We start from the raw sequence: 21,452 nt of genomic DNA on the forward strand, positions 1-21,452 counted from the left end.
GCAACATGGGTGGGGGGAGTCAACTTCAGCTCACATTTCCACATCGCAGTCCATGACCAAAGGGAGTCAGAGCAGGAGCTCAAGCCAAGCTCAAGCCAAGCAGGAACCTGGAGGCAGGAACTCAAGTCACAGAGGAGGGCTGCAGACCGGCCTGCTTCCTTCCCCGGAGTACTCAGCCTGCTTCCTTTGCTTCTTTGTTTCTTTGTTTCTCTGTGTTTTCTTTCTTTCTTTCTTTCTTTCTTTCTTTCTTTCTTTCTTTCTTTCTTTCTTTCTTTCTTTCTTTCTTTCTTTCTTTCTTTCTTTCCTTTCTTTCTTTCTTTCTTTCTTTCTTTCTTTCTTTCTTTCTTTCTTTCTTTCTTTCTTTCTTTCTTTCCTTCCTTCCTTCCTTCCTTCCTTCCTTCCTTCCTTCCTTCCTTCCTTCCTTCCTTCCTTCTTTCTTTCTTTCTTAGCTTTTATTTTCTTCTCATACATTACAGCCTGACTGCATCTTCCCCTCCCTCCACATCTCAGTCCTCTACCCTTTCTCTCTCCCCCAGATCAATTCCTCTGTTTCCCTTCAGAAGAAAAAAGAAAGTAAGACACACACACACACACACACACACACACACACACACAGAGAGAGAGAGAGAGAGAGAGAGTAGTAGTCAGCCTGCTTTCCTATTCCATCTAGGACCACTACCCAGGGCTGGCACCGCTCACAGTGAGATAGGCTCTTCCACATCAATTCTTAATAACCAATAAGAAAATGCTCTATAGTCTGGGGTTCCTCAATGGAGGATGTGAGATTTGACACACCTGTGGCCTTGTGATCACACTAGACCATTCCCTTTAAGAACGGCTGTTCCCTCTGTGAGATGTGACCTTTTAGACCTTCCTCAGCTTGGATTGAGCATGTCTTCTGTCATGACAAAGGTTAGACTTGAAGTTTGGATTCATTAATAGTTAATTTTCATTTTCTGATGATACCCACCCTAGCCTCCATTTGAAGACCTCTATAGATGATGTCCTAGGGTTGTTTTCCCTTCCTTGTTCAGATCTAATAGTTGGACCAGGACTTTATAATAAATATTTCTTAGGACATTTTGAAGGCATTTTGTAAGTATATGATGAGATCCAACATTCAGACAAAACGAAGGTTGTCACCCACACACGACACCTTCCTCATTAGTCTGTGGGCACTTCACTGTGATCTCCTAAGGCCTGTATCGTTTGGCCCCTGCTGAATGCACCAACCATTTCTCAGCTCTCCTTGCTCACCTACGGTGCCACCCTTTCTACAGCAGCCCACATCCCTCCTAGTCCCAGTGCTCCCCTTTTCCTGAACATCTCCCAGGATGCACTGGGGCACCTTTCCCAGGCCCCCAAGCCTGTTCTGTTTACCATAGTCACAACTCGTAGACACCTCTTCAGACCCGTTCTCCACTGGGTTTGTGGGGAGGTGGCCACGGGGCTCACGTCTATTCTGCATATACACCTCACACCTTAAATAAACATGCAGTTCACTCTTTCTGAATAAATGAGCAAGCACAGCACCAATGACAGCAGTCAGACCACGCTAGGCACGTCCCGTTCTCAAGCTCAACACTTAAAGCCAGAAGAGGAAGTTCTGTAGGCATTCAAGATGCTGTCTCTGGGCCATGCAAACTGTACACCATTTTTTTTTTTATTCACCCCCGTCTTTTCTTTGTTGAAACTGCTTTTGACTATTGGGTATATATTCCTATGTATAGGAAGCATGGGCTGCTAGCCATGAAGACACCTGTTGTTTATCACCCAGCCGAGCCTCCAGATGCTATTATGTATAGGACTCTGCTTGTCACATGATCCATGTCACCAGGTACACCAGGTACACCAGGTACACTGGCCTCTTACAGGTGACTTGGGCACACAGCTAGGGGCTTTTCTCCCCTTTTCCCCAACAAACTTTGGACCTGAGTTGGGAAAGGGGTGGCTGGCTTGGAGACAGAGCAAGACAGTTGAGCGTCTGACGCACTAAGGACCGAGTGACTCTACCTCTTAGGATTTTTTCCAGCTGTCCAGTCCTCAATAGGCAGAAGGGAAAATGGACAGATTGTGTGTTTTTTCCACCTTCCTAGCCCATTCACGGCCAAAGCTCTTAAGTGTGATATTCCTTTAGCTGAGTTCACCTTGGGACAAATCAATTCCAGAGAAGACATTCAAAAAGGCAGGGAAGCCGCGCCAGCTCCCAGAATCCAGCACAGCAAATGCATGGGCACCACAGGAACACTTCCTCTAGTGGGAGCCTGGCGGGGGTTAGGTCTGTGTGCCAGGACCCCCGGGTACTAAAGAGAGTCTTGTTTAGACAAAACACAGCTGCCCCAGAAAATGCATCAGCACTTCCTGTCGGCTACCCCTTCGCAAGAAAAATGAGGGATGATGTAATCTGAAAGATGTCATTCACTGAGCACCTGGCTCTCCAGAGGGTGGCAGCTACAAGCCAGGTGGGCAGCCAGTGGGACCATCAGACATGCAAATTAGCCTCTTTATGCAAAGAAGATGCATCCCAGACCTCTGACGTCAGCTTGTCAGCACCTGGATCCCAATACCCAGTTTTAGCAGCTGTGCCTTGCTTAAGTGTTGGTTTTCTCAGGAAAACAAAGCTCGCAAGTGGACACAAGTTGTTGCGAAACTAAAATGTGTCAAAAAAAAAAATCAGTGCTGAGCATAGTGTGTGGTGTAGAAATGAGTAGCCAGTAAGGCTGTCCTCCCACTGCCCGCTGCTGAAGTGATGTTAGCGACACGTCTTCAGACTACCAAAAAGAATCCAGGCTCTCTGTTTATTTTAGAAAAATCTAGCTCAAGTCCAATATCAAAACCTGACAAAGACCACCCAGGAGAGCAAACTGTGAGATGCACCTTGCTTGTGATTATTGAGATCAACACACTGAGCGAACTAGTAGAAATTAAAGCAGTAGTGTATTTCATTCCTTAAGTTTAGGGAGCAAAATTTTAAAAATAGTTTGTTTCCTTAAAAGATCAAAAGAAAAGTTACATGGACACATCGCCATCTTAAGTATAAATAGTCTGTGAGAAAAGAAAGCAATGATTGATCAAAAACTTCAGACTTCACGAGATTGGGTTCTTGTCAAACATCACAGGCTAAATATCAACAAGTCAGATGTTCGGACTTCCAATTACAATACAAAAACAAGACACACCGAGTAGCTTCATTTGAGGGAAAAAAGTTAAAGTCACACACAACCCTTCCAAACTATTCTGACACGTCAGGCTCTCCACCGTGTCTACTGAAATGAATTAAGCCCGTCTTTTGTAAAATGGAGAGGGCAGGATCTGCTTTAGGCCTGGGTACCCAGAAGCTGACCCTGACATGGGAGTCACGGAAAAAAAAACCAAAAAACCCACAAAAAAACACACAAAAAAACCAAGCAAACAAATGAAAACACCTAACCTGTATGAAACTGTCTCCAGGAAGGACAGAGGAAGGAGGATACAGGTGTGTGTGTGTGTGTGTGTGTGTGTGTGTCTGCGCACACCCGTGTTGGGCTTTGATGCCTCAGCACCAGCAGCCCGAGGTCGCTGCCCGGGCCCTGGCACTTGTGGCTTTTATGACCAGGGCTAAATAAGCTTCATTAGCCTGAGGTCAGTCAGTCTTCAAAAGAGTCGCAGGTATTACAAAGGAATAAAATAGCAATGTGGGATTAGAGGACACAGTAAGTGAATAAAGCAGTTGCCTAGGGAACCTGAAGGCTTGGACTTAGACTCCCAGAACCCACATAAATGCAAGGTGGGTGTGGCAGCCCTCTAATTCTAGCTCTCAGAAGGCAGAGACAGGATCCTTGGAGCAAGATGACTAGTTAGATCATCCATATCCATGAGCTCTGGGTTCAACTGAGAGAGCCTGACTCAGTGGGTGAGGTGAAGGGAGACTGCGGACACCAACCTCAGGCTTCTGTATCTGCACACATGTGCGCACACACACACAAATGGGGAAATATATATGCACATGCACACACATACACTCGAGCAAACACATGCCCAATGCACACATGTACACACACATTCACTTGTACACACATATGCATGAGTGTACATGTACAGGCACGCGCGCACTCGCGCACACACACAAGCCAACCGGAGTCAGGCTCAGATATGCAGGTGTTCAAGGTGCAGGGTATGGGGGGCACAAAACCTGGTGGGAAGAGGGAAGGAGCTGAAGGAGATCAGGGGATAGTGACATGTTTGAGTTCCCTGCCTTTGGATAATGGAGCCTCCTTCCGGTAGCCCATCTTCCTACCTCTGGCTGAAAAAGGCAACTCTTTAACTCCTCAGGGAAAGTTGAAGCAAGACCAGTTCCAGGAAGAAATCAGAGATCGGCATTACTGTACTGACATTGGGTCTAAATTGGAAGGAATGTGGATAGGCAGGCTGGCGCGTGCCTGTGGCCCCGGGAGTAGTTCACATGTTTTAAACACACTCAAGTACTTCATTTGAAATATTTCATCTGAAGTGCTGAGCGTGGTCCTGAGCTCTCGAGCATGCTCAGTGAGTACTCTCTCCACCACACCTCTAGCCCTGCCTTGTCTACCTTAAGTGGGTCCTGGGAGTTTTATCTGGAGTCCCCAAATTCTCTCCCAGTTTCAGATTTCTTGTATTTTTCCAGCATATCCACAACTTAGTTTTGTGCCCATTATCAAGAGCTTGTATCGCCGCTTCCTTCCTGAAAGTTAAGCTGCTACGAGGTCTCCATTTCTAAATACATTATTTTATATTTAGATTTCTTCCACGAGTTTGTTGAGCATTCTCCTCATCACCCCCCCTTTCCTACGCTCAGCCCTCAGCCACCTTGTTCCCTTCTGCAATCTCACTTCCGCTCTAACGTATACGCACACCACACCATTCCCCGTGACTATATAAAACATTGTTTAACGTATACGCACACCATTCCCCGTGACTATATAAAACATAGTCTAACGTATACGCACACCACACCATTCCCCGTGACTATATAAAACATAGGAACCTCGAATGAGAGAGAAGCTTTTTCCCCCATGTTGCCTTAATTTTCTTAATATTATTGTTTCCAGTGGCATCCAGTTTCTTACAGATGACATGACTTCATTCTTATGCCTGGAAATACATTCCACTGTGTATAAAAACCACATTTTCTCCGTCTGTTCCTCTCTTGCTGGACAGCTAGGCTGGCACAGTGTCTTGTCTGTTATGAACAATGCCATAGCAAACACGGATGTGCTGTTCCTGAGATGTGTTGGCGTGGGCGCCTTTGGGTGAACACCAGGAGTTATTATACATTAGATCTAGTGGGGCTGTGTCTACTTTCTGAGAAACCTGCACACTGATATCCACAGAGGTGGGGCTAGCTTGTATTCCTACCAGCAAGTTTGTGTGGGTTCTCTGCTGTTCCCAATGGTTCCCATGTTTTGAGCCTGGCCTTTGATTCCTGGACCCATCCTGCCTACATCCCATCCTCTGAGGTAGAAAGGACTTCAGGTTTTAACAGTTTCCAAAGTGGTTCTGAACCAGTGTCTGCTGTTTGTAGGTCGGAAGTATAACTTCCTTTATGATGGGATAGGATGGAGCTGGTGCGCCCCTGCGAGACCAAGCTGAGAGCTAAGGTTTGGGGTCCCTTGCCTGAGAGTGTCCTGATGTCCTATGGGCATCTCCCCCAGGGACAGACACACCCTCTCAGGAACCACCAACTTTTTTTCTGACTTCCAAAAAAATGTATTAATTTCAAATTGTGTGAACATTTGAGTAGATGCACTTGCAGGCCAGCAGAGGGAGTCCGAGCCCTTGGAGCTGGAGTTATAGTCATTGTGAGCTGCCTGATGTGGGCGCTGGGAACAGAACTTTTTATTACTCTGCAAGAACAGCAAGCTCTCTTAAGCACACGGCCATCTGTCCAGTCTCCTTATTACTGTGTGTGCATGGTGTGTGTGTGTGTGTGTGTGTGTGTGTGTGTGTGTGTGTGATGTGAGGCCAGAAGCTAACTTTGTGGATGGAGTCTGTTCTTTCCTTCCACTGATATTCAGGCTCTGAAGAGACAAACTAGGTCACCAGCCTTGCTCAGCAAGCACTTTACCGGCCCGCCATCTCCCAGATTTAGTTTTTAATGTTTTATTTAGTTTTTGTATGCTGTCTTTTGTCTCAATTTAGCAATTTACGTTCATGGCTTCTCTCCCTCCCTCCCTCCCTCCCTCCCTCCCTCCCTCCCTCCCTCCCTCCCTCCCTCCTTCCTTCCTTCCTTCCTTCCTTCCTTCCTTCCTTCCTTCCTTCCTTCCTTCCTTCTCTCCCTCCTTAGGTATTTTGTTTTCTGGCGAAAAGATTTAAAATCCAGGCAGGGTCCTCCTTTCCCTTTTAGAAGAAGAAACATCCAGTTGCAGGCAGGGCCCAGGAGTTTAAATGCGCACTTTCTAAACCCCTCTCACAGATATGCCACACCTGTGGCCTGGTGGTGGAAAACACTCTTAATCGACTCTTGTCGCAGTTGTAGCTTTATTAATATTTCTCAAGCTAGACTGGAGCCTTCCCTTCGAAGTCCATGAATACACAAATGAAGCTTTTCATGCCAGTGAAGGCTGGGCTTTGCAGATACAGGCCACAGTGTGCCTAGAAATGGACATCTGGGGTTCTCCATCACTTCCTGGTGCCCATGGCCACCAGAAGGGCCAGCAGCCTCAGGGGCTTTCAGTGCAGTTGCTATCTCTCTGGTGCCAGCACTCAGGCAGGAGCGGCAGGTATAGTGCAGGTGAGGGATTACCATCCTGGCCTGGGGCGGGGGCGTGGCCATCCTGGCCTGGGGCGGGGGTGTGGCACGGTACTTTCCACTTTCTCTTAGTCTATTATGGATAAACAGTAGGGCCTCCAGAAGCAACTGAAACAGGAAGTGAGCACCGGGAGGATGCGGTACCTGGACCAGGGCCAGGTAAGAACCGCTGCCTGGCAAAAGGCAGGAAGTTCAAGGTAAAGTCACCACGGTGCTCAGGGCACCAGATTAAAGGCAGGAAGGGGGCAGAAAAGACGTATTATTTTCTAAGTATTGATTTCTCCTGCAGGGCTCTCTCACAAGGGTGAGCAGTGAGTTCATTCATCATCTTAATGGCTGGGCCGCGATGACTATAAACATCTGAGGGTTGCGTTTTCACTGGGGGCTTCTATTAACTTGATAAGAGACACCGGAGATGGCTGAGCACAATGGAAATGAAGTCTGCTGCTATGGGAGCAGCTCCTGATGAAGAAAAGCCATTTGTGTTTTTGCTTAGGTACAGAGGGATGGGTGTACTTCAGCCCTGGCTGAGTCCTCAGCTCCACTGACACGGCTCTCTGTGCTCACATGCACAGACACGCAGCTTCCTGCACTGAGCCTTCAGCTACTCCCTCAAATATAAAGCTATGCAAACACAGCAAGGGTCCAAATCCTCCCTCAGACCAGATTAGAAGGCTGATCGGTTTTATCATCTGGCGCCGTCTTAATCGGCTTGCCTTGAAAGTGAGAAGAGAGATTCCTGAGAGAAACGGAATACCCATTTTGTGGTAGAGGTAGACATTAGTGGGGAGACTCACTTTACAGCATAAACAAACTCTCCAGTCCTTGATGCCACTTGATATAAAGAAGCAAGCCAAGCTGGTAGTTTGCAAAGACCCCACAGCCCAGCTCGGAGACCCAGCCTGATTAGAAATTCAAAACATTCGCTTCTCAGAAACCACAAAAGCAAGCTTCCCTGTTATGCTACCGTGACGCTCATCAGGCCTTGTCGCGGAGGAGTGAAGGACACAGGGTCCGTCCCCGCATCTCACTCTCTCAAGGTGCTTAGAAGATGGAGCCATTACTAACCCTACAGACAAACTCAGTGACTTGGACAACAATGGGTTGTGAGCTACAGTCCCAGGCGGCTTGGTCATGCTCGGGGAGCTGTGTGGAGCGCGATGGGTGAAGCCCAGCCCTCTCCGGCGGACCAGGACCATCCGCCCTCCCTCCAGTGCCTCTGTCTCCCAGCAGTCCCATCACCAAATCCTATCTCCTGACTTTTCTGGCCCAGTGGCCCTTCCTGTAAGATGTCACCGCAGACACCTAGCACCGCAAGAGTGTCGTGCGTGCGGCTTCCCAATAAAAGATCCAAGTTCAAACCCGGAAGCCCAGTTTGTGCTGAAAGTGTGTGGCTTTTGCACCATCACAAAGTTGGATAAATCGTAAGCAGAACTATCACAAGGTGGGGACCAGCAGGACGCTGAGCATGGATCTCTCCAGTGTGTAATGGCATATGGTGGGAGCCGGGGCCTACCGCAATAAGGGCACATCATACACGCACTTGGCATAGGCCTCCGTCGGTTCTTAGCACACCCCAACATTACAGTGAAGACACCGGAGAGGCTGCTGGAGCGTCAGCTCTGCATGTGCTAGCCAGCACAGCCCACTTCCCTCCGCGTCACACTCCATGCCTATTGTTTTACGCTAGGTCTGAATGTAAACTCTGCCTCAGCTGCTTCCGGCGTCGTCATTCCAGAGAACAAACTTGAGCCTAAAAGTCTCTAGTGTTAAAAATGACATGGATGCTACATTTGGGTTGACTTTTTCATTCCCTTTCATCCCCTAAACACATATAGACAATCACACACACACATACACACACACACACACACAATCACATACACACACTCACACACACTCTCATACACACACATGCTCACACATAATCACACACATACAATCACATACAAGTACACATACTATCATACAATCACACATACATAATCACACACACATACAATCACTGACAACTACACACACTATCACACAACTATGCATACATAATCACACATACCTAATTACACACACATACAATCACACTCAACTATACACACTGTCACACAATCACACATACATAATCACACACACAATTACACACACTGTCACACAACAATCACACACACAGTCACACACAATCACTTACATACAACCATACACAATCACATATACAATCACACACACATACAGTCACACACACATACAGTCACACACACATACAGTCACACACACATACAGTCATACACAATCATACACACAATGTCCAAATGTTAATATATTTAGCTAGTTTATCTGCGGCCCAGGGGAGGATATGAGACGCACCAAGGAGGTAGAAAAAGTTTGACCAGAAATGCAGAGCCGTGTGACAGACAGGTCAGAGCATGGAGTTAGCTCACATGGGGAACAGCTAGGCTAGAAGGCTAGACCAGTGGCTACAGGCTGGATGCAATCAGGGGAAATGTTTTGTTTGGCTTATTCATCACTCAGAAAACATTTTAATTAGCTGCCAAAGTAACATAAAAATGAGGTTCTGGTTTTTATTGAAAAATAAAGTCCGGCAGCACTCGGTTTGGTTCACACTTGTGCTTCAGTCTGAGCTGCTGAGGCGGCTGACCCACGGGTGACATCAGAACCGCCATCTCCCACAGAATCTACCATGCTCTGCTCCACATCTGGACACCTTCATCTATGCACACGCCTGCCTTGTCCAGCTCCTGGAACTGTGAAGTGTTCTTCAACCAGAACTCTAAGTTACACCTTCCGGGAGCCTAGAACAGGAGAGGTGCAGAGGAGCCAGCCCACCTGGCTCACATCCGGTGCTCCGCCGGCTTCCTGCTGCCAGCACAGACATCTCTTCACTTGAGGGACAGTTTCTGGAACTACAGGGGCCCTGCTAGCAATGTTCATGATAGTCCAGACGTGTTGGGGAATGGCCTCCCAGGAGGGCCCCATCCTAAGCCTTAGAGCGATGGTTCTCAACTGTCTAATGCTGTGACCCTTTAATACAGTGTTGGTGACCCCCACAACCATAGCATTATTTCGTTGATATTTTATAACTGTAATTTTGCAGCTGTTAAGAATCGTAATGTAAATATCTGTGCTTCCTGATGGTCTTAGGTGACCCCTGTGAAAGGGTCATTGCACCCTGAAGGGTTCGTGACCCAGAGGTTGAGAACTGCTGCCTTTGTGAGCATCTGAACTTCTGTTTCTTCATTCCTCTGGCGTATTTCTTTCTACACTGTCTCCGGAGCGCATGGCTACGCTCCTCCCACCGCGGTAGCTGGTCTCACAGCTTACTTTCCCTTCTCCCTCTCCCAGTTTCCGAATAAACTGACTGTCCCCCATTCCGGGTCAGCATCTGGAGCCACAGAGCAAGATGGCTCCCGGGCTTGTGAGCCTTGGGTCTGTGAGTGTCGTGCTTGCATCACTCTTCTGTGGCTGCAGGAAAATGTCATAGCTTCAAGCAACTTAAGGAGGAGAGGGTTAATTGTGACTTATGGTTCCAGAGGGCGAGAGTCCATCATGGCAGGGGAAGAATTGGCAGCAGGAAGCAGGAGCAGGGAACTGACTGGTCACATTTCCTCCACACACAGCAAGTGAGAGAACAAACAGGAAACGGGACGAGGGTATAAACCTTCAAATATTGCCCCCAGTGGCACATTTTTTCAGTAAGGCTGTGCTTCCTAAAAGCACCACGACCTCCCCAAATGCCACCACCCTCTGAGGACCAAATGTTCAAATACCCGACCCTTATGGGGGGCGTTTCTCAGTCAAACTGCTATATGGAGATAAAATTTCCTCCTGAGACTGTGTGATGAAGGACTGGCACCAGCTGGTAATGATTTTGTGAGGTGGTAGAAGATTTGGAGGTGGCACTTAGCTGGAGGAAGGTGCCTTTGAAGGTGGCTTTGAAGGTGGAATCTGGTTCCTTCTCACTGCCTTACTCTCTGTTTCATGTCTGTCATGAGAGCCGACAGCTTTCTAAGTCACATGATCCTAATGCCAACACATCCAGCCCAAGGACATGGAGACCAAAACCATGGGCTGAGCTGCCTGAGACAATGTGCCAACATAAAGAATTCCTCTGTCTTACTCAGGGTTTCTATTCCTGCACAAACATCATGATCAATAAGCAAGTTGGGGAGGAAAGGGTTTATTCAGCTTACACTTCCATATTGCTGTTCATCACCAAAGGAAGTCAGGACTGGAACTCAAGCAGGTCAGGAAGCAGGAGCTGATGCAGAGGCCAGGGAGGGATGTTACTGCCTTGCTTCCCCTGGCTTGCTCAGCCTGCTTTCTTACAGTCCCTTTCTTGGGACTACCAGGCCCAGGGATGGCACCACCCACAATGGGCCCTCCCACCTTGATCACCAATTGAGAAAACGCCTTACAGCTGGATCTCATGGAGGCATTTCCTCACCTGAAGCTCCTTTCTCTGCGATAACTCCAGCTTGTGTGAAGTCAACACAAAACCAGCCAGTACATCCTCCCTTCAAGCTGAGATCTTACGCATTGGTCACCGTGACTGGCACTAGTGCAGGAAGCCTCTCTGCTATGTTGCCTTTGCTCTTGGTATTGATGCCTCTGTAATCTCCTGGCCAATGGGTGCTACCCTCAGCGCCCTCAGGCTCGGACCTCCCTTGCACCTGGCTTAAAGTTTATTCTTTCACGCTCCTGTCTGTTTCCACCGTGTTCTGGGATGAATCAATCCCATTAAGATGGACACACGAACCAGGGCCAATCTTTGAATTCAAAGCTCATTTAATCCTTCCCACACTACTCCTTACTGTCACGTGAGGCACTCAGAGGCCAGGAGTCCTGACAAGCTTAGGATACCAGGAGGAAACTAGTAGAATGTTCTCATGTCAATGGGCTCTGACTGCTTCTTGCTCTGTGCTCCACAGGGTAGCCCTCTTCCCATCCTGCGGAGTCCTCTCTTGTCTGATTATCCTTTTGTTCTCCCAGCCTCCTCTCCTGCTCCAGGCCAGCTCGCTGATGCAACACGGGGCACACTGCATGCCAGCCCTGCTCACAGCAGGTTCTTCCGAGTCAGCCCTGAGCCTGTCCAGCCAATGGCTGCTGCTTTCCTTGTACTTGGGTTGACCATTATGGCCCGAGGAGCACGGATAATAGGGAGTGGTCAACCCTCCTGACAGATGAGAAGCAGAGAGGAAGGAATCGAGAGGGGGCCAGATCACATCTTCAGAGGTCTCCCCAGGATTTTGCCAACCTGAGACTATTACAGCATTGAGTGCTTTACCCCGCCACACCAATGAGCCACAGGAGCTTCTCAGCATGTCTGCAGGGCAGTTGGCACCCTGTACCTTAATTATTAATTATTTGATGACATCCCCGTGAGGCTGGGAGCATCCTGGGAACAGGAACTATAACTTATTCATCTTTGTCACCTGTAGTGACTGTTATTGTCACTTAGTAACTGATATCCAAACAAGTCCTGTGCAGCCAGGTAAGAAGCCCAGGAAGATGACAGGAGCTGAGATGCCAGGGCAATGTCTCTGAATGGCGGTGGGAGGAAGGGATGACTCTGTAGCAGTGGCTTCAATCATGAGCCAGTACTGACTGAAGTGTGTGAACCATCACAGGCATGGTGAGCTGCCGGTCCAGGGAAGAGGGTAGCCATGAAGGATCAGGATCAGGAGGGCCTTGTGGGAACAGCTGAGACGTCTTAACTCCATCCTGAAGATCGTGAGGCAGGAGGAGGGACACCTTCTAGCTCATTCTTAAATTGTTACTGCTATAGCTGAGATCAGAAGGCTTAAACATTTTTTTTTTTAGATTTTATTTTCATATGTGGGCATTGTATCTGTGCATCACATGAATGCTTGGTTTCCACAGAGACCAGAAAAGGGGAACAGATTGTCTAGGACTGGGATTCAGGTGGTCGTGCGCCACCATAGGGGTGCTGGCAATTGAACTTGGGTACTCTGGAAGAACACCCAATGTTCTAACTGCTGAACCATCTCTCCAGCCCCAGCAGGCTTACTTTTAATTATTCTTCTGAATTACGTATCCACTGTGCTGGTAACTGCTCTATACTCAAGTTTAATTGAAATGGGGTATCTATAAAATTGTTTTTAAGTTTAAAGTTTAAAAAAATATTTTATTTTCCAGGTACATGTGCATATCTGAGTGCATGCAGATGTTTGCATAATCTTGGGGAGGTCAGAAGAGGAATGCCCTGGAACTGGTGCTGCAATGGTTGAGCCACCATGTGGGGTTCTACAAGAGCAGTAAGCGGTCTCGATAGCTAAGCCCTTCCAGCCCTGTCTCAGCCATGTTTACTTCTCATTACTATACTGTTCTATTGGATAGGAAGTAGGAACATAGCTGTGGAAGGCTAAACTAATTGCTGAATTTTCTTTCTCTCTCTCTCTCCCTCTCCCTCTCCCTCTACCTCCCTCTCTCTCTCTCTCTCTCAGAGTGAATGACAGAAGCTTGTGGGGGAAAACTCTCTAGCACCCTCCTCAGCCTTGAGGGGAACAGATCTGAGGTGTATCACCTCAGGTTCTCAGAGATCTGAGAAGACCAAGCAGCCCCTCCCCCATGGACACTGCTCACCAGAGCTCTCTCTCCATTTCTCCGTTGTCTCAGCTCCTCACTCCCTCACGAGGGTCTCCTGAGGCTACCCTCTCAGTAAAAGGCAACACTCTGGACGATTTTTTTTCTCTGCTAATAATCTTTCAGACGTTATTTCATTTTGAATTAGGCTTTTCTTGGTTTTGTGCTTTAGAATCTTTTTGTAAGATCCATACAGGTCCTAGTGAGTAGTCCAAGTGACAGAATCATGTCAGCTTTCTGCCAGGATGAAGTCCAGGGCTCTCTAGGCCACAGGTTTCATAGGTTATGGCTCAATGTAAAGGCATCAACCTGATGCACACCCACTGTCCCCATGGCCACTATGATAGCTACTGACCTTCTCAAGTGCACTGTCCTCTAGTGACCACAGCTTTTGACTAGAATTCATGACTAACTCCACCCTGTCTTCCACAACCTCCATGGGCAGTCCACTTGCTCAAATGTGCACCTTGGGGTGCCCGCAGGCTGAGGATCACGGTGAGATTTCCATCATAAAGTGACTAAATTCCACCTGGACACCAGCTCAGTCAGCTCAGCACTGCTTACAGGGAAAAGCGGCAAATGTCCAAATGACTGTGGTTGGAACAGCTGGGTAGAGCGGGGTCCATCCTGCCCAGGGCCTTAGAGCAGGATCTGTCCTGTCCAGGGCTTTAGAGCAGGGTCCGTCCTGTCCAGGGCCTGTCCTCTCTGACAGAGGTGGTTGCATTGAGGGGCATCAGGGGAAAGCGAAAGCCACAGCTCAGCCCCCCTTTTCTGCTGGAATCATGCTATCATTTGAATACACTAGTTGGTTCTACTAAAGCTCACTCATTTCATATTTATCTTTGGATTTCCTGAATCCCCTTGAATATGCCAGGACTACACATATAGATAGCAAGGTATCAGCTGACCAGATGACCATGTAACCGAGAACACGGAGCATGTTGTTAGTGGTAGCAATCACAATGGTCAGGGATCCGTTTATACTTATAGTTAACAGCCACGAACACGAAACTGAAGTTTTATAGAACATGGGGTATAACGGGGCCAGCAGCTGCTGCTGCTCAGAGGAAAGGGATGGAACAGGGCATAGGACAGATGTTCTCCAAGGTGTGTCTTTATGGCTGCTGCTTGGCAGCGCCAGCAACCTTCTCAGGCCAGGAGAAAGCCAATCTGCAGTATTTCTAAGCTCTTATGAAGGAGTCACGTATGTAGACGCAGTGCCCGGTCTGTGCTATGAAACACGTCAGCAAGCGGGTCAGATGCGAAATGGCGGAGCGCTCCTTACCTTCTGCCACATGTTGATGAAGAAGAGTTCCCTGGAGACGTTGAAGGACACATTGGCGTCATAGGCATCGTCCCCGAGGTTGGAGATGGAGATGTTTAGAGAGATATTCTTCACAGCCCCCAAAGCTAGGTGTGGGGTTTTCTCGTCAACACTGAAAAGACAACCAAACGTCGATTACTGTCCTTACCCTTACAGTGATGTGACAGGAGGCCCCAGGTGTGATTTTGGAAGTGTCAGGGAGGGGTGTGTAGGGAGGGGACAGAGCAGGAAGGGGGACGGGAACACAGCCGTGACCCTCAGGAGCCCCTTTCACTAGGCACATGGCCACAGGGTCTCAGCACCCCCTTTTTTTTGCCTAAAACAAGGGGGTCCTACGTTGTGAACTCACTACATTGTTGTGTGGCTCATAAGAAAGTCTATCCACCGAACTTGGAAAGCCAAAGACATCCAAAGAGCTTTATGTGACATCATTCATTCCGTTCTTTTGAGCAGACCCTGTATTTTTCTCCTTCTTTGCTTGATGAGAAGGTTAGTGTTAATTGTCCGTGTGACAGAATCTGGAATTGTCTGGGAGACAGCCTCTGGACACGGCCTGCCTGCGTGGGGTGTTAATTGAGGTGGGAAGATATCTTTATTGTGGGTGGAACTCTTCCCTGGGGAGAGAGGGATTGCAGACTGAAATACAGAGCTGAGCACTGGCAGTCACCACTGCCTCTTAATGCAGATACTACATGAGCCATCTCTCTAAAGCTTCCTGTCCTGTCGTGACCCCCTGCTGGGGCTTCCTGTCGTGACCCACGGGAAGCTGCAAGTGCTAGCGAAAATCAACCCCTTCTTCCTCAAGCTTCTTTGGTTAGAGAGCTTTTATCTTAACAAGAAAAGAAAAGAAGACACGGGAAACAGTAGCTTCAGGGACTTGGAGAATGCTCACACTAAGTGAGCACACATTTATAACCAGCTAGAGAAACCTTGGAGGGTCGGACTTGGGCTAGGGGAGTGGGCTGCAGTTCCCAATACCGCGGTCTCAGAAGCCTCACCGAGGGGGCAGCTCTCACTAGAAACTTGGGAGAAGGAGAACAGAACACACAGAATGGAGGGCTTGCCCAGGGCTTACCCTATGGTGGGCACAGATCTGGCATGGTCAAGGAAGACAATGGAGGCCAGAGAGGACTGAGCAGCTTGAGAGGAGATGAGCTCCAAGAGGAAATGAAAACGGAGCGGGCAGATTCTGTAGGTCCTGGTGTGCTGCCATGAAGACCTCGGTGTTGATGCGATACAGATGGGAGCCCCGACCTGCTCTCAGCTGAGAAGCAGTGACTCTGGGGGCCCATCTCAGAAGGTTCTTACTACAGGCAATGCAGATCATCTACAGAGCACTCTTGGGAGAAGTTTGTGAGGCGTCTCCTGAAGTAAGTCAGGCCAGGCGGGAAAGAGCCACACTGGAGATAGGTTTGTAAGGTTGTGCCAACCATAATGTCATAAGTTAGATGAGGGGTGTTAGCGGAGGTGGGGCCAGGGATAGCTTCAGGGCTTGGAGATCTGACAGCTGCCTTTAGGGCTGTTGTTTACGGAGGTGGGAAAGACCGGGCAGAGAAGGCAGAGACAAACAGATGCCACTGCATTTTGTAGGAGACACACGGGTTGATACCGGAGCTGGGAGGTAGAGGAGGCATTTGGGCTACGGATCTACCTCTAGGATAAACATGAGGACCAAGGGGAAGGGCAGAGAAGGAGAGCTTTATCATTTAGCATCTGAAGGGAGGAGGAGATGGGTGTCCCTAGGCAGTAGGAAGAAACCAGGGGAGATGGCACAGAGTGACCATGTGTGGCCACGGGAGGATTGTCAGGGCTGCCCAGTGCGGCAGATAGGTCAAACTAGCGTGAGGAATTATAACTGATCCCTGGTATTAGTCACTTAGAACAGGGCTTCTAAGGCTCCTTCTGAGTGTGCCTCTCATGCCTATCAGGTTCATTCCCACTGCTGTGATAGAATAGCCCCCAAAGCCACTAACAGAACAGAATGTTTATTTCAGATTACAATTTCAGGTTGCAAATTTGGTTTTGCAGAAAACCAAAAACTGCGCATGCCACCCCCTCAGTTAACAGCAGAAAGAGATGAGACGCACGCACAACTATCATTCAGTTCAGGATCCCCCCTCACATGCAGCCAGGACCTATACCCAGGACCTATACCCAGATAACGGCACAAACCTCCCCCCCCAACCCCTCGTGGGCCAGGTCTTCCCATATCAATTAATGTAATCAAGACAAGTGGACAATTAAAACCGATGAGTACGGTGTCTGACAAACCTTCATGTGACCCTGAATAAATAAGTATTTAAAACGAGTATCTAGATCAAATATTTATTGGTGATAAATAATAGCTAGCTTTTAAGATTGTTCTTTGGTGTACATATAAATTGAATATTTTTTGAAGACTGAAGCAAGTTTGTATACTTATGACGTGGTGAGGTCCTCTGTGCAGCACAATAATCTATACACAGCTAGCTTGTGCTGCCCATAGCTCATGGATGTTCAGCTACAAACTGGATTCAGTGGGTCATTAAAAAAGAGGATATAAAATTGGGAGGAATTGGGTGCTATGAGTGGGTCTAGGAAGAATGAGAGGCAAGGGGTAACTTGATACATTGTATAAAACTTTGAAAGACTCAGAGGGTAAAAATACTATTTAAAACAGCTTAAAATACTCATTTGATACATAATAGCTATGGTAGAAGATTATTAAAAATCTTTGCTTGCTATAATTAAATCATTTTGTTTCATGCAGAAACCACGGTGTGTAGAGTGAACGTGCTGCAGTCTGTAAGAGGGTCTGTAGGAGCGGACCTGTGAGCGCGGGCACTTCAGGCAGCGTTCTGCATGGGGGGGAGGGGCAGGACACGAGTGGGCAAAGTGCACGCTGGTGGGGCTACAGGGAAGTTAGGCGGCACAGGGCGGGTGAGGACTCCCAGGAATACCTCACATCTGCGTTAGATTTTAGGTATTGAGACTTCAGACACCCACCACTGCCAGGCCCTGCAATCCCCCGAGTTCAGCTGTAAACCCCTGTATTGGGTGGAAACCCACAGTTGAAGCAGCTTTGATGTAGACAGAGGACACTGGTGACCTTGTTATAAATAACTTGAGCAAGACATGGTTGAACGCCGGACTGGAGTGAGGGGACTGCATTAGAACAGAGAGTACAGAGGGGGATCTGGAGGTGAGCACAGAGGGGCATCTGGAGGTGAACACAGGGGGATCTGGAGGTGAACACAGGGGGATCTGGAGGTGAACACAGGGGGATCTGGAGGTGAACACAGAGGGGCATCTGAAGGTGAGCACAGAGGGGCATCTGGAGGTGAGCACAGAGGGGCATCTGGAGGTGAGCACAGAGGGGGATCTGGAGGTGAACACAGGGGGATCTGGAGGTGAGCACAGAGAGGGGATCTGGAGGTGAGCACAGAGGGGCATCTGGAGGTGAGCACAGAGGGGGATCTGGAGGTGAACACAGGGGGATCTGGAGGTGAGCACAGAGGGGCATCTGGAGGTGAACACGGGGGATCTGGAGGTGAACACAGGGGGATCTGGAGGTGAACACAGGGGATCTGGAGGTGAGCACAGAGGGGGATCTGGAGGTGAACACAGGGGGATCTGGAGGTGAGCACAGAGGGGGATCTGGAGGTGAACACGGGGATCTGGAGGTGAACACAGGGGATCTGGAGGTGAGCACAGAGGGGCATCTGGAGGTGAACACAGGGGGATCTGGAGGTGAGCACAGAGGGGCATCTGGAGGTGAACACAGGGGGATCTGGAGGTGAACACAGGGGGATCTGGAGGTGAACACAGGGGGATCTGGAGGTGAACACGGGGATCTGGAGGTGAACACAGGGGAATCTGGAGGTGAGCACAGAGGGGCATCTGGAGGTGAACACAGGGGGATTTGGAGGTGAGCACAGAGAGGGGATCTGGAGGTAAGCACAGAGGGGCATCTAGAGGTAAGCACAGAGGGGCATCTGGAGGTGAGCACAGAGGGGATCTGGAGGTGAGCACAGAGAGGGGATCTGGAGGTGAGCACAGATGGGGATCTGGAGGTGAGCACAGAGAGGGGATCTGGAGATGAGCACAGAGAGGGGATCTGGAGATGAGCACAGATGGGGATCTGGAGGTAAGCACAGAGGGGCATCTGGAGGTGAGCACAGAGGGGCATCTGGAGGTGAGCACAGAGGGGGATCTGGAGGTGAACACAGGGGGATCTGGAGGTGAGCACAGAGAGGGGATCTGGAGGTGAGCACAGAGGGGCATCTGGAGGTGAGCACAGAGGGGGATCTGGAGGTGAACACAGGGGGATCTGGAGGTGAGCACAGAGGGGCATCTGGAGGTGAACACGGGGGATCTGGAGGTGAACACAGGGGGATCTGGAGGTGAACACAGGGGATCTGGAGGTGAGCACAGAGGGGGATCTGGAGGTGAACACAGGGGGATCTGGAGGTGAGCACAGAGGGGGATCTGGAGGTGAACACGGGGATCTGGAGGTGAACACAGGGGATCTGGAGGTGAGCACAGAGGGGCATCTGGAGGTGAACACAGGGGGATCTGGAGGTGAGCACAGAGGGGCATCTGGAGGTGAACACAGGGGGATCTGGAGGTGAACACAGGGGGATCTGGAGGTGAACACGGGGATCTGGAGGTGAACACGGGGATCTGGAGGTGAACACAGGGGAATCTGGAGGTGAGCACAGAGGGGCATCTGGAGGTGAACACAGGGGGATCTGGAGGTGAGCACAGAGAGGGGATCTGGAGGTAAGCACAGAGGGGCATCTAGAGGTAAGCACAGAGGGGCATCTGGAGGTGAACACAGAGGGGATCTGGAGGTGAGCACAGAGAGGGGATCTGGAGGTGAGCACAGATGGGGATCTGGAGGTGAGCACAGAGAGGGGATCTGGAGGTGGACACAGAGGGGCATCTGGAGGTGAGCACAGAGAGGGGATCTGGAGGTGAGCACAGATGGGGATCTGAAGGTGAGCACAGAGAGGGGATCTGGAGGTGAGCACAGATGGGGATCTGGAGGTGAGCACAGAGAGGGGATCTGGAGATGAGCACAGATGGGGATCTGGAGGTAAGCACAGAGATGGGATCTGGAGGTGAGCACAGAGAGGGGATCTGGAGGTGAGCACAGAGAGGGGATCTGGAGGTGAGCACAGAAGGAAATCTGGAGGTGAGCAAGAAGGGGATCTGGACGTGAGCACAGAGGGGGGAAGTGGAGGTGAGCACAGGTAGATCTGGAGGTGAGCAGCACAGATGGGGAACTGGAGGTGAGCACAGGGGTTATCTGGAGGTATTTTTTTCAGTAAAATAGAGTGGACAAACAGGATAGGTGCTACTGGGGAAGTGGACTGTGGAGATGTTTTTTAAAGATGGGAATTATCACTGTGCATGGACGGAGAGCGCCACCAGAGAAGGCACAGTGGATAAAGACGTGACAGGGAACAGCAGCTGGTGGGGCCTGGGGAACACAGGGAACACGGCAGCTGAGTGAACGGAGCATGAGGCACAGCCACGGAGTGAGGGTGGAGAATCCAGACTGGAGCTGTAGCCGCTTGTCCTTGGCGTTGAAAGTGAACCAGTCAAAGACAGGCAGAGAAGGGGAGGGTGGGTGGGGTGTGGCAGTGACAGGAGAGCGGTGTGTGTGTGGGGTGAATTGATGGAGGAGGATGATGATGAGGGTGAAGGTGATAACAGAGATGAGAACCGAGCCCTATAAGCTCTGCGCAACATGAAGTCACTCTGGTGGCCAGGCTCTAACCGGCCAGCTCATTGATGGAAGATGTGGAGACGCCTGGGGGGCCTTGCGCAATGGAGAGTTGGCTCTTTCGGCTCTGTGGCTCAGGGGATTCCACGACAGATGTGAAGGGAGCACCGACAGATAACGCCTCGTGGTCTTTAAGCTGTGGGCACCTGATGGAACACAGCCCCATGATCTACCGATGTTCAAGTGGCCTTACATTGGTGACTAACGCTCCGTCGACGGCTCTGGGTTTTGAGGGTTTCACACGAGCATTATGGTCATCTGAGTTGGCCACAGAAGGTTGAAGACCTGGAGGTCACTTCCTGGAGCTCACACCTTGCCTCTCTTGTTTCCTGTTGAACTCATCGGCCCCCTCCAACCCTCTTTTAGGCTTCACTGGAACTGGCTTCTATCTTTCCAATAAATTAGATTTACGTTAACTGGCATATGTTTTTGGTGTTTGCAGCAATTAACATAGCTAATACAGCGTGCAAGAGAAGAGGACGATTCAAACACTCGACCAGCTATGATTCTTTGAAATACAAATTTCGTGGGGGAAGGGGCCATCATTATCCATCTGCGGAAAGAAGCCCCGCTGTCTAGCATGTCTGGCACGCCAACAAGAAAAACATGCACAACAAGAAATCGGATGGCCTCGCGTTGGAAGCAAGAACTCTGAGGATCCAAACAAGATGTGAAAAATTAGCTCAGAGAAGAGAGTTATGAATTCTTGAATGGACTCCAATGAATTAAGACCCTGACCTCAGGCCTTTGTGCTGATGATTTATTATTGTTGGCCACTCTGGTCCTAAACAATTGATGGGTTATTTCTGTCCCCATTTGCTTTAGTGACATGAAAGGAGAGCCGTCAGACCTTGAGTGTGGGATAGCATTAACCTAGCTTGATCAGGAGAAGAAAGGACCCGCATACATGCTCACACAGAGCCAGTCACCTCAGAGTGAACAGTCGCTGTGGAATATCATGCAGAGAGGACACA

At 49.3% G+C, this 21,452-nt stretch overlaps 1 protein-coding gene across 2 annotated transcripts in view; it reads right to left on the bottom strand.

Moving 5' to 3' along the window:
• Window positions 1-21,452, bottom strand: part of Itga9 (integrin subunit alpha 9) — a 292,483-nt gene that overhangs the window by 83,147 nt on the left and 187,884 nt on the right. For both annotated transcript variants that reach the window (XM_052187013.1, XM_052187014.1), the window contains exon 18: window positions 14,670-14,820. In XM_052187013.1, coding sequence (XP_052042973.1) covers window positions 14,670-14,820 — 151 coding nt within the window. The remainder of the gene's footprint in view (window positions 1-14,669; window positions 14,821-21,452) is intronic.

Source organism: Apodemus sylvaticus, chromosome 7, assembly GCF_947179515.1.
Source record: "Apodemus sylvaticus chromosome 7, mApoSyl1.1, whole genome shotgun sequence".
NCBI lineage: Eukaryota > Metazoa > Chordata > Mammalia > Rodentia > Muridae > Apodemus > Apodemus sylvaticus.